The following is a 13,870-nucleotide window of genomic DNA, read 5'->3' as shown; positions in this document are numbered from 1 at the left end:
TAAAAATATATGTTGTGATGATAAAATAGGTCAAATGAAATATCTGGGGATAAAAATGTACTTTAAAAAGTTACTGAGCTCATTTGTTTGGAAAATGTATGGTTTTCTTCAAACTTCAGTGAACTTTACATTAATTAAAAGAGAATCATAGATATACTTAGAGAGTGATTTCTTCAAGTGATAAATAAAAATAAGGACAAAGGTAAGTTAGGTTTCTCACTGCTGAGCCGTTCGCAGGAGTTGTAGGAAATATTTCCTGATCTTGTCGATCATGATTGCATTATTTTTCCTGACAGCCTGACCTCCTTGTGCATGATAACTAATACACATATTTCACCTCAAGAGACTTTACCCTGTCGTTTAAGCCCCCTGTTGCACTGTGCCAGCCTCATGTAGAACACAGAAAGAGCAGAAATCAATAAGTGACAGTTTTATCTGGATCATATTATTTTGCATTTATTTTGAAAATCTATTTAAGAACCAAATATATTCCCCAGCAGACATTTATCCTCTTTATGCTGACACGTTGTCAACACTCTGATAGCCGTTATCTTTCACCAAACCAGAGCGATCTTGTTAGAGTTGAAAAAAATTCCTTCCCCTGGTCAATCATTAACAAATGTTTGGAGGCAAACTCACAGCGAAGTCAGTCACTCTCTCTCTCTTCAGATAACATTCATGTGTGCACATGTAACAAGTGTGTTGTCTTGAGTGTTTGCATCCTGCCATACTCTAGTGAGGCCAAAACAAACAGAGAGGCATCATCCAGAGGTTGCGCACTGCGCCACTGACTGTCTCTGCTCTCTTTGGCATCAGGCAGGACTTTCTGGTTTAATCTAGTTCACGTCTCTTACGTTTAACTGTCTCTAACCTCTGACCTCTTTCTCCCTGTAGCTTTGTCCCAATTATGACCAGAAATTAGTATCACAGTATTTTTTAGGGTATAGGTTTCACTGTAAATCACCTCTTTTTTTTTTTTTTTAAACTAGGTTGTTTTTGCATGACTGAGCCTTTATTTATATTAGCTCATTCTACTGTCAGGAGTACATAGAATATAAAAATATTTTAATGCCATCATATATATATATATATACTGAAGGCTTTGAATACTAAAGGGTTTTCTTGGCCTGATACAAAATATGAAGAAATCAGAACCCATGAGTTGTAGAATGTAAATAATTTTTATTGTGCAAAGTGCAATATAGTAAAAACAGAACTTTAACATTGCTGCCTTTTCAAATCAAAATATTTTAAAATATATATATATATATAAACTGACATAAAATACTCAAAGTATTTAAAGGAACAAGGGTATTAAGAATAACCAGAGAAATAGAGAAATAGCTGAAATTCTCGCTGAGGGTGTTATTCGTTTATCTCGGTCATATAGAGCAGTAGTTTGCAACTTGGGGATCGGGGGCCCCCACCAGGGGTCGCCAAAGCTTTACGGGGGGTCACAAGGCCTTCTTGATTTTAAATAGAACCATGACCAGGTGTCAGAGAGAAGAAAACAACTACTTTGTGAAAAAGAAGTCTCTTTTACATTACTACTGCTGGCTGGAGTGGCAGAAGTTCAACCTTTCAACCATTTATCCATCACTTTTACTAAGTATTTCAACTGTTAAACCATTAACTATGTCAACTGTTTATTCATTAGCTAGTTTTAGCTATCTGTTTCAACTTTTAATGCTCAGTTGTAACTGCTATTACTTTATTTACCTTTTATTTACCTACCTTTTTATTCATGAAACTGTTTACTTTTAGCTAATAAACATTATTTCAACTGTTTATCCATTACTTATAACTAATTATTCCAACTGTTAAACCATTATCTAGTTAACCGTGTCGAATGTTTATCCATTTTTCAAACTTTTTAAGTTAAGTTAACAAGCATTATTACAACTGTTGATTAACCTTTTGGCTAATTATTTCTAATTTGTCTATTTTGTCTTCTTCTCTGCTTGCCTGTTAACCAGTTTTTTAGCAATATGAAATAGTTTAGTTGGGCTATAGGCTGTGTGGGGATAAGAGCGAATAGTCTTTTGGGATAAAATGTTTTTATTTGTTGTTAGTGAAAGAATAATGCATAGCCTACTTTCTCTGTCCCTCAACAGCTTGTATATCACATTCAGCATGCAGCTCATGCGTCTCTAAGGCTTCTGCTGGCCTGAGGTAAGATTAGGTCAGCTTGCTATTTACTTAAGTGGCATTTATTTTTATGTTAACACAGCTGTTTCTAATTTTCTGCCATTCCTTTTAACAACACAGACACTAAATGACTGCATAACTTGTGTGAGGCCATAATTTCCTGTGTGCATGAATTCAATATATCTATTGTCTTTATTTTACATTTTATAATGGTGATTGTTCTCGCAGTGATCTCACGTCACGAGTTCTTGTTACTGCCCGAAAAAAAATTAAGTTGCATCTACCAAAGGCCTGCAGAAGTCCTGCAATTACATAGACCTACAGGCCTACTGTAACTTTACAAATACTCTGAAATGAAAGGAAGCTAGTACATACCACTTTTAGACATTCTGTAAAACAGGGAAGACAAAAAGCTCAAACAATCACTGCTTATATTGGCTTTATGCTTAATGTAGTTTGTGCTTTTTGTTTTTAAAATATGCTTTAAATGAGGCTTAAAGCAATTAGAAAGAGTGGTATTTTATTCACTACTCAGAGCTAGTTAAAATTCTCCTCTCATTTCATGAGGCCAACTCAACACCAACTGAAATTAGAGCCAGATGAGAGCGAGATGGAGAGAAAGGGTTTGTCTCTCTGCACTGTTTACGCTACAATAAAGAGAGATTTGTTTATCTCTCACTCTGCAGGGCTTGTATACCATGAAAAGGTACAGAGTCGGTGTCTGTGTGAGGTTGACAGTCCCATTGTTTCTCCAGGTGTACGTTTGTGCATGCACATACAGTATGTTTGTGTGTGTTGCATCACTTGCACAAACAGTCCTATACAGTCCCTGACTTTCTGCAAAAACACAGGCACAGTGAATCACCTGAAAGGCCATGAGATATCTCGGAGACACATCTTCATTATTTGATCTTCTCGCAGGAAATGGCTCGATATTTTCTGCAGTTGTGTACAGAGACAAAAGCCTCAGGCTGAGATTTAGATGGTAAATAACATTTAGACAACAGGTGACTGTCTGCTATAAACTTAATTAGTGGCAGTGATGGAAAGTAACTAATTACAGAGCACTCTACTGAAGTACACATTTTGAAATCTTTTTTATACTTCTTTAAACTTCCAGTCCTCTACATTTCAGTGGGAAATATTATACTTTTTTTTACTCTACTACACAGATTTGACCTCTGTAGCTTATGAGTTAGTTGATTAGTTTATAAAATATGATGCATTTTTAAAGTTTTAACATCCCCACTGTTTAAAGTATTTGACATTAGCCCCACCTCTGCTTATACCTTAATGCACCAAAAATAATATTCCAGTAATCTCCTGATACACCTTTTCCTGAAGTACAGTTTTGAATGCAGGACTTTTAATTGTAACAGGGTATTTTACATTCTGGTGTTTTTTCTTTCACTTCTACTGACAAAACATATGATCAGTTTATAAACTATGGTGCATTGTTAGATTTAACTGTCCAACAACGTAAAATAAGCTAAAATAAACCATGACCACCTCCAAAATTAGAAAGCTGCCCGCACATTAATACACCAATAATGACAACCCAAGTTCCTCATCTTTGACAATTACGTAGATTCTGCTTATTGTCCTGTACTTTTACCAAAATAGATACTTTTAAAGCCATGTCTTTCACTTGTAATATAGTATTTTACATTCTGATATTGTTGATAAGGATCTGAATACTAGTGTAAAGTAAGTACAAAAGTTTTATCAGTGAAATGTGCTTAAAACATCACCAGTAAAAGTACTTATGGTTGGACTATTGTTACTGATATATTAACGTACAAGCATTGTTTGAATTAAATTTTTATATTGATGGGCATCATACTGCATGTCATTGTTTTGTTTCCTTTCTAATCATTAATACACTTTTACTTTGTGTTCTTTCACCACTATTGAACAAACTGCTGCTGAGAACATGAAGTAAACAGGGGTAATTGCATCATTTTCGCAGCTGATAACAACTACCTTTTTCTCTCTCCCCCTGTCCATAGGCTACCCCAACCTGGCTGAGTCCCTACAGTCAGAGCTGACCCACTGGTGTGATGGGGGAGAGGGGAACCCCCATTTAGGTTCCCGCTCCCACCAAAAGAAACATAATGCCCTGAAGCAGAGCAGTCAAAGCAGAGGTGGTGACTATAAACACATATTGAAACATCATCTTGTACACAAGGGGTTAACAAACACTTTCCACAAGCTGAAATGCCCTCCCATCATCCACTCCCCCCTGGAATGGACTGTCCCATGGATTCACATGACGTGTGTGTGTGTGTGTGTGTGTGTGTGTGTGTGTGTGTGTGTGTGTGTGTGTGTGTGTGTGTGTGTGTGTGTGTGAATGACAGAGAGTGTGTCCGTGCGCGTGTGTGTTCTCTTAGCCATATATATTGGGCCATGTGGACACAGACGTGGAGTTTTGTAGGATAGACTCTGTATTAGCTGCAGGGCTGTTGGCCTCCCTTTCTTCATTTCTCTCTTAAAGAGAACCAGCAGGAATATAAAGCAGCCTTCAGATCTCTCTGCACTGCTTGTTGGTGGGAACTGAGGAACCTTTTCTCTCTGAGTGTCTCGCAGAGTACCTGGCCCTGTAGAAAAAATGAGCGATTTGCTGGACGATGGCTCTTTCATGTTCACGTCGGAGTCCGTGGGAGAGGGACATCCAGGTGAGTCTTCAATCAACTTTAGCTACCTGGGTGTGAAACTGCGACTTAAAGCCACAGTGAAACTTAAGTGTATTTAAGTTTACTGTAAGATATTTCACAACTTGTCACATCTCTTTACACTTTGTTGTAAAAAAAAAAAAAAAAACATTTCAAAAACTTATCTTTACCCTATTCACAGAGAAACAGATTTAGCATTTCTACTAAAACTGCAGTGTTATTTTGCTGAAACACATTCATGCATATGAATTAACTCTGCAAGTGCAAGTTGGCCTATATGTCCAAAATAACTGCTCAGTGCTGCGTAATCGCTCTCCAAGCATGGTTGGTATTCCATTCACAGCAACATGTGTTTACTGCCCCTCACTCTCACTCAGGATGTGAATGTATGTGTGACAGACCGGTGTAAGGTTGCACAGTGAGCAACAACTAAAGGAGGGGAGTGACGTGAACTCTGGGATACAACTGGCACGTTGGCAAAGTGTGCAAAATAGGGATAATAATTTACATGTCAATCCAAAATTCATGCGAACTGCTGCTACAGTACAACTTAACCTGGTTAAAGTATTATCTGTCACATCTGGTCCGATGTCCAAAAATGAACAAGACGTTGCCAACACTTATACTTATGGTATATGACACACTATATTGTCATTATATGCAGATTTAAGATTTTATTTATGTATTTGTCAGCAACTGTAATTTCTCCTGTGGGCACCTGTAAGTGGAGGCTGGTGTATAATTAATAAAACACAGGTGTAATATTATGAAATATTTATTCAGAGGAGCTGTGTACAGCTACATTATAGTGTGTTATAAACCATTTATTAAATGTTCAAATACTGCTTATAAATGCTAAATAGGGGGACCTCAAGTAAAGTGACACCCAGATGTTTTATACTCACCTGAGAAAACTTTTCTAACTTACAACCTAATGATAAAAGTTCAGATAGACTGTGCCCTCTATGCTGCTACCTTTAGACCCCCCCCCCCCACCCCTAACTCCCCCTTGTCAATGTGTTGTAATCCTTTCACAAATACATAACCTCACAAAGTCCCCTGTGCTATATCAATAATCAGTAAACGCAGCACAGTAAACCAGTTGTGCAGCTTCACAGACATTGACAGAACGTGAGACCCTGATATTATGTAACCACAGTGTTTTTTTTTGTATTAAAGTTTTTATAGATTTTTAAATGGTTGTGTTTTGATAGATGGCAAATAGTATATGTTCTTTTTTTTGTAGTTCAATATTATATCTAATTTCATAGATCATAGAGGGTAGACCTTATTTAAAATCATATATATATCAATAAATCAATATTTAAAGACATACTAAAAGACAAATTACAATCATGAAGAGGAAGAAACAAAAGTGAAAGACCTAGTAACCAATGAAACAAAAATGAAGTCTAAAGAGGCACTTCAGCAATTTGGTGAATCCAAAAAAACTCTTTGAAACCATCTTTTATAATAGCTTGCAGTCCATGTTATAATAGGAGTGCTGTGAAGAAAAGCACATGGTTTTTAATTTTCCAGAAAACATGGTCAGCAGTAACAATAACATTTTGTAGTTTATTGTTGTCTGTGTGTGGTTTCTTAAACCAACTGAAGGCAAAACTGCCAGACTTGTGACTTATGACTTTCCATACACTGCTTGTGCATTCACAGAGCTGTGTGGCCTTGATAGAAGGCTGCAGCACACACCTTTTGATGTGATAACACACCTCGAAGTCTGGGTTGTTCCCACAGATAGTGGACATATGTTGTTCTACACCTGCAGAGTCAAGATGAAAAGCATATAATATTGATTTTATTGTTCCACGAAAGAAGAAATTGTGTTAAAACTAGATTTTTTAGGGTTCTAATTGTTGGGTTGAACCAATGCAACCAGATGTTGATGTTGTTTCTGATGTAACCCGTGTGTTGCATTGCTTCAGCAGGGAGACAGAGATGAATGGAGTGTTTTGTGAAGCATTGTCCTGCTGCTGCACTCAAATCCAACTGATCCAACACTCTTCCTGTTTGAAATATTAGTGTGTAACCTTTCAGAGAAATATTTTTAAAGATGGCCTCTCAAGCTAACATCTTCTATTGTTAATATTATGTAAATCCTACTGTAAAAATGCTATAATATATAACTTTCCTTTCCTTCAAACACTGGGATTAGAGCCTGTAAATTAAAACTACCTCTGTTCTGGATATAAACTTTTTGCTTAATGCTTCTCCACAGACAAGATCTGTGACCAGATCAGTGATGCTGTCCTGGATGCTCACCTGAAGCAGGATCCAGATGCCAAAGTGGCCTGTGGTGAGTAAACTAGAATTCATATTGATTAATTAATGTCGTTTTTTTTTAATATGGAGACACAGAGAGAAGTTTTCTCATGCGTCACCTCAATGTAAGTATAGGGGCAACATGTGGTGAGTTCTGACATAGCTGAGTAGAAACAAAGTGACCGACTGCTCCGGATCTCATCTGGAATTTAAGTCATCGGCATTGCTGAGATTAGTTATTGTATTTCTATACTGACCTCTGAATGTCACAAGATGACCACTTGTGAGCGTAAACCCTGTTAACTTACATCAGGCCTGTCATGTTGTTGCAACAGCAATTTCTATGCGATCGAAGTCTAAAAGATCATTTTGTTTTTGTTTTGATCACCAGATGTTTAAAAGCGTTTTTTGTTAAAATGCATTGATTATATTGACAGAGACTGTATGTAAGACCGGCATGGTGTTGCTCTGTGGAGAGATCACATCTCGGGCCAATGTGGACTACCAGAAGGTGGTGAGGGACGCCATCAAACACATCGGCTATGACAACTCCGACAAAGGTGAGGAAGTAACACGGAAATCAACAAAACTATAGCTTGTGCTTGTGTTGGCTTTTCCTCACTCTTTCTCACTCTCATTCGCTTTACTTTTGTAGGTTTCGACTACAAGACGTGTAACGTGCTGGTGGCTCTGGAGCAGCAGAGTCCAGACATTGCTCAGGGTGTCCATGTTGACAGGAAGGAGGAGGATATTGGAGCGGGAGACCAGGTAGGACTGTTGCAACAGGACAATGCGTTCTTTGACTTTCTGTCTCTATCACCCAGTCACTGAGCCAACATGAGTCAAATATCACAGTTTGTTTGACTCAGTTGTTAAAGAACTAGGACAACATGTGGGGGAGGGAATGTTTGTGTTTTCAGTTTTAATTTGCAAAACCTCCATCATGTAGATAATCATTGGTAATGTGGCCAAGCAGCAAACATACATTTTACTGTTGTAGCTGCTTGACGTGGAGCTCGTTTGAACTACTTTATATATAGTTTGGCTGTTTAGTCCTAGTGGTCACATTCCTCTAAAGCGTCAAGATAAATCTGAGGGGTTGTGAGATAATTAATGAGGGTTTGAAAGAAGGAAAATGCTTCTGTATAAGGAGTCATCTTATGAATCTATTCTTATTTTACATGATTTATCTATTTTCTTTATTTTACCAGATTTTATTTCACTTTTTATGTAAATTTGTGTGTTATTACCTATATGTTAACCCTTTGCTGTTGTTCTGTGTGAATTAGTTTGCACTTTGTTTTAAAAGGTGTTCTTCTCATAGATTATATCTTGTCTCAGAACTGATGTTAGGACAATATTTTGCTGTTTTACAGATTCAGCCTACTATTTCCTTGTGATGAACTGTGTCGTTATACTGCACCGTTTACATCTTTCTGTCTCTCTCTCTGCTCTGCAGGGTCTGATGTTCGGCTACGCCACAGATGAGACAGAGGAGTGCATGCCTCTCACCATCGTCTTAGCCCACAAACTCAACTCAAAGATGGCTGAACTCAGACGCAACGGCACCATCACCTGGCTGCGTCCTGACTCTAAAACACAGGTGAGGTTTTGTATTGTTTTACAACCCGTGCAAGTTTGTTTTTTTTCTCACTAAACCGAAACAACACCACAGCAGTCTTCTGTGAATTCGTTTATTGTTTCAAATCTGGATGTCTTCCAAGAGATTTATTTTTGTACCAGCAGACAAAAGCGGATCAACGGTGGCTACTGCAAGTATTTAAGATAAAGCTCTTTGTGTAGAAATAATAGACTTTTGACTGCAGTTAGTCGCTGACTGCAACTCTGTGACATAAAGTGTCTAATGCCTTTGTGTTCCAGGTCAAATAGAGGTTGTTGGAACATCCAGCGATTCGAACACAGAGTTTTAGATTTTTTCCCTGATTGGACTGAACACACATTTTGACTAGACTAAGAAGTATTAATGAATTAATGAATTAACACAGTAACTATGTAATTGCCTGGCCTCCACAGCTTCATACGCCTCATAAATCACAGACTATTACCAATACAGCCTTTTTTCTAGGAGGTTACAAATGCCTTCACAAATGCAGGAAGCTTTGATCCGAAACTGGGGTTCCCTCGAGTGACAGCAGGAAATTGAGGCTGAAAGAGAGCAACAAATTCCAACATCGTGTACCAACTTTTGTCTTCTTGTCTGTTGCACAGGTGACAGTACATTATGACCAGAAGGACGGAGCTGTGATCCCCAAGAGAGTTCACACCATTGTGATCTCTGTTCAGCATGATGACTTCATCACTCTGGAGGAACAGAAGAGGGTGCTCAAGGAAATGGTAGAGCCTCATAAACACACCTGAAAGGACTCTGACTAATGTATTGCTCAGGAAATAAAGTCATATCTTTAATCTTTAATGTTTGATTTTAACAGGTGATCAAGGCCGTGGTTCCTGCTAAATATTTGGACGACAAGACCATCTACCACCTCCAGCCTAGTGGCCGCTTCGTTATTGGAGGACCCCAGGTGACCATCACACACAAACTGCTCATTTAATCTAAAAGGTCTTCAAAGGCACCACAGATTTTTGCTCATCCTCCCCGCCTCTTTTTGCCGAACAGGGTGATGCTGGTGTGACAGGCAGGAAGATCATTGTAGACACATACGGAGGGTGGGGAGCTCACGGTGGCGGAGCTTTCTCTGGCAAAGACTTCTCAAAAGTGGACCGCTCTGCTGCCTACGCCGCTCGCTGGGTGGCCAAGTCTCTGGTAAAGGCCAAACTGTGCAGGAGAGTTCTGGTACAGGTGAGCTTCGTTCATTCACCCCATCCAAACATGCACAAGGGCTGTGCGTAGATGACTGGCGTTTGAAGCATGTGCTTGCTAGTGAAAACACGCCTGTCTGTGTGTGTTACAGGTGTCTTATGCTATTGGAGTGGCCCAACCTCTGTCCATCTCCTTGTTCACCTATGGTTCCTCCCAGAAAACAGAGTCAGAGCTGCTCCAGATTGTCAACAAGAACTTTGATCTGCGGCCAGGAGTCATTGTCAGGTAAACATTGTAGATTGTGTCAATTTTTAAGTGATTATCTTTCAAATGAGTCTGATGGCATGTGTCACTGTGAAAACTGTGATATTACCACTAGGGGGCACCAAAGACATTTTAAAATTGTACACATAGTGACTTTAAGCTGGTAGCCTATTTACTGTCTACATACCAAAGGGTTTATAGCCTAAGCTGGTTTGTAATTCCCATCACTAGATGGGACTTGGAAATACAGAAAACTTAAACACTGATGCCTCTTTAAAAAGTCTAAAATGGCCCGATCCATGATCTATGAGGATCATAAGATTAAGTTCTGTGGGTTCCACATATTGATCTCCCAAACAGAAAAAAACATCTGGCCAAATGAGTTTCCCCAGTGTTACTAATTTAAACATCATCCCAGCTAGCAAAAATTATCATTTCCTAATGTGTATCATATTATTATTATCATATTAAATCACTAAAAGAAACACCATTTACTATTACACTATCTACTACTAATACAGAAACAATAATCACATTTATGATGACATTTCAGATTTGAAGGGGGAATAACTATTTTTTTCACACTGTACAAAAATAATAATAGTCTTCTGTATCCTCCCTAGGGAACTGAACCTGAAGAGACCTATCTACCAGAAAACAGCCTCCTATGGCCACTTTGGACGACCAGAGTTTACTTGGGAGATACCCAAAAAGCTTGTCTTCTAAATACTCCACTTGCTTGTCCTGCTAGACTCCCCTGGAGGCTGAATAAAAAGCCTCCTCATGGGTTACAACTGCCAGCTCCATCAACAGATAGGACGTATCTTTAATAGGAAGACCTAAAGCCAAAGTTAGGGATAAATCAGCTTTAAAGAGGTAATTATAAAGTGGTTGACGGACACGTAATGGGACACTGCAGAGGACATCTCAGTAACCAATTCTCCCCCCAAAAAACATCCAATTCATGGTGCTTTAGGAATACAGGTACATTCACTATTCAAAGATCTTCCCTGATAGCGTAAAGGAACACCACTGCAAATGAAGATAAATACTTCTTCACGACTAGAAGCAGAGTGTTTTACCTCAAAGCTGTGAATGTGCCTACGTGTGACCAGTATCATGTTCATAAACAACCTTGGTGCTTCATTCTCAAAAGTGGCTATTGACAACAGCAAGTGTTTCATCTGTGACTTTCGTATGAATGTCAGAAGTGTAATTGTTGCTCAACCAAAGGCTCGGCTTTAGAAGAAAATTTTATCTTTTTGACATGACTGTAAAATTCCTTTTCTAAGTCTTATTTTGTAATGCGTGCTACGGGAAGCTGTTTGCACTGTTACAATCCCTGCTGTTAAAGAAAACAGGTCATTAAAGCGTGGGGAGAGCTCTTATCTCTTGAACATATGTTACAATCAGTCAAATGTAAAATAGCCATGCAGTCTTGTTGTAGTCACTGCTCTTCTTTGCTGTCATTCTTTCAGCCCTGCTTTGTTTTCTAATATCCAGTCGCTTTTATCGCCGCACAGCTCGCCCGGTGGCTGATTTGTATCTTTATACGTTTTTTTTTTACCTGCAGGCCTGCTGCTTTGACTGAGTCTGTAAATGTGGCTCATTTTAGCAAATACCCATAAGTCTTAACTCTGATTTGATTGTGAGTCAGTCTCTATTCTCTTTGCAGTGGATTACCAAGCTGCACGCTTTGGAGACTAAAGCATTTAGTGGACCACTGATGTCTTAAGATTGCTGCATTTCTACTATGTTATAAGCCAATGCTGATCCAAGTTAATATCCAACAGAATACAATATGCTCCTTCTATATCTTTGTGATGTTAATTTCTTACTCAATGTGAAGTTTGCTCCATCTGAAAATATCTAGTCTAGTTGCACTGCAGCTCTATATCGCAGAGCGAGATCCTTCCCCGTGAATTTAGAGGAAAAAAGGGAGTGTGTGTTAAAATATTTCTCAGAGCATTTAGTAAACTTAAAGTCAGCTTTCAACATGGCTTAATCACAAAGTATTTAATCTGATTCTTTCCTTCTGAAACACTTCTAATGGGATCGAGGAAGTGTGACCAGTACTCACTTTAAAACTTCATGTCAGTGGTAAAGTTTAGGACTTTGTGGTGAGCCTAACAACCCATGCTCTCATCTACAGCTGACATTGTTTTTGTAAGAAGAGGTTTTCCTCTATTTAATGTGTTGATCTGTGTCATCTTCTGTCGACTTTGTCGGCAGAGAAACTGGACAATGTAAATAATTAAACAATAAAGAAAATTACAGATATAAACTGTTGTCTGGCCCTTTTTACAACATGCTGGATTAAAGTTATGTGGTGAAGAGGAATTTGACTTAAATTAAGCTTTTTTCAAACAGTTTTTATTTGTTGAACATTAAGGCATATATATATTTATATATATATACAATCATATGACTTTTCTTCAAAATAGAATTTACAACCTAAACCTCTTTGGTTTTCATTATCAAAATAATACATAAGGCACATAGGGAGCATTTTGCATTTGAGTATTGAGCATAGGATTTTTCTGAGGTCTACTGTACAAATGTTAGTTTGTCAGAATGCTCTCACCAATGATCTACTGATTGCATGAATAAACTATAGTTTCTTGCAGATATTTAACCATGTGTGTGAGCAGCATAAGCATTCTCACAAGCTAACAACACAGGAATGTTTATTTTTAAGCTTTACAGAGTCTTGATTAACAAAAATAATCTATTATATTATGGCTAACCGTTGCACCTATACTACACAAAACAAATAAACACAGAATTCCATTAAAACAAAGACAACAGAAGGCAGGGGCAAGCAGAGTTCATTCTGCTTTGAATCAAACAATGCAGCTGGTGTTGTAACATTTTCCTGAGTGCAAAGTTCAGAGAGATCAGTAAACGAGAAAAAAGGGCAGAAAGTAGAGAGGCTGACATGACGTAACACGAAGAGTTATGTCATGTCAGCCTTGCACGCAACGCAAAATGTGAATCTGACTGAAAGAAAGAGAATATTTTGAGTCATTTTTGTTGATTTCAATTGACAACAGGGACAGTATGCATACATTCCTAACATGCATAAACCATTAATTAAAATAAAAACACTTACAGTCACTGCGTAACAATAAAATGTTTTTGCTAGAGCAGCATGAGCAGCACCATCATTTGACTTAACATTTAACATCCATGAAATCTTTACTGTGATTTGTTAGAGGAATGCAGATTGTAGTAAGTAGTGTCACTTCAAAGAGATGCCAGGTAGAACGATGTGAAGATCACTGCTGAACTGAAGCCATACACACAGCACAGGCTGTTCTGACACCTTCTTAGTAAATTTAGAAGTCAAACAAAAGCGGATTTGGCCTTAATGTGTAGCTGACTGAACATTCTTGGCTGTGGATATAAAAATGTAAATTTTTTTTCAAGTAGAAAACCTGTGAGCTGAGCTACAACATTACAGCTCCGATTGCAACACAAACTGATATGCAATAAGCAGTTTGACCAGTAGAGAGAAGCAAGTGATCAGTGGTGTAGCTGGTGTTGTTTCCATCCTTCCAGCTCATTCCACAGTGCAGCATGCACAAGCTTTTCCACTTCAGTCTTGTTGAGAGTATTTATACATTCAGTCTGACAGTAAATTACTACATTTCAGTCCTTCTGTAACAGACTGTAAAGCTGTGTTTGAAGAACGGTCTTTTGAGCAACTAAACCACTTGCACCCAAA

At 38.2% G+C, this 13,870-nt stretch overlaps 1 protein-coding gene across 2 annotated transcripts; it reads left to right on the top strand.

The window, feature by feature from the left end:
- The first annotated feature begins 4,529 nt into the window (after nt 1-4,529).
- On the top strand, nt 4,530-12,427 carry mat1a (methionine adenosyltransferase I, alpha). Of its 2 annotated transcripts, XM_051414712.1 has the most exons (10): nt 4,533-4,823; nt 7,054-7,131; nt 7,535-7,657; nt 7,753-7,865; nt 8,557-8,700; nt 9,327-9,452; nt 9,548-9,640; nt 9,736-9,918; nt 10,031-10,164; nt 10,767-12,427. In XM_051414712.1, the coding sequence occupies exons 1-10, from the start codon at nt 4,757-4,759 to the stop codon at nt 10,867-10,869; spliced, it is 1,164 nt and encodes a 387-aa protein (XP_051270672.1). In that variant the 5' UTR covers nt 4,533-4,756; the 3' UTR covers nt 10,870-12,427. The 2 variants fall into 2 exon arrangements, with proteins under 2 accessions (XP_051270679.1, XP_051270672.1); XM_051414719.1 differs by lacking the exon at nt 10,767-12,427 and having other exon boundaries at nt 4,530-4,823; nt 10,031-10,168.
- The last annotated feature ends 1,443 nt before the right edge of the window (nt 12,428-13,870 follow it).

This window comes from Dicentrarchus labrax, unplaced genomic scaffold (genome assembly GCF_905237075.1).
Source record: "Dicentrarchus labrax unplaced genomic scaffold, dlabrax2021, whole genome shotgun sequence".
Classification (NCBI taxonomy): Eukaryota; Metazoa; Chordata; class Actinopteri; family Moronidae; genus Dicentrarchus; species Dicentrarchus labrax.
Note: the sequence above shows the minus strand (reverse complement) of the source record. Positions and strands in the feature narration are given on the sequence as shown.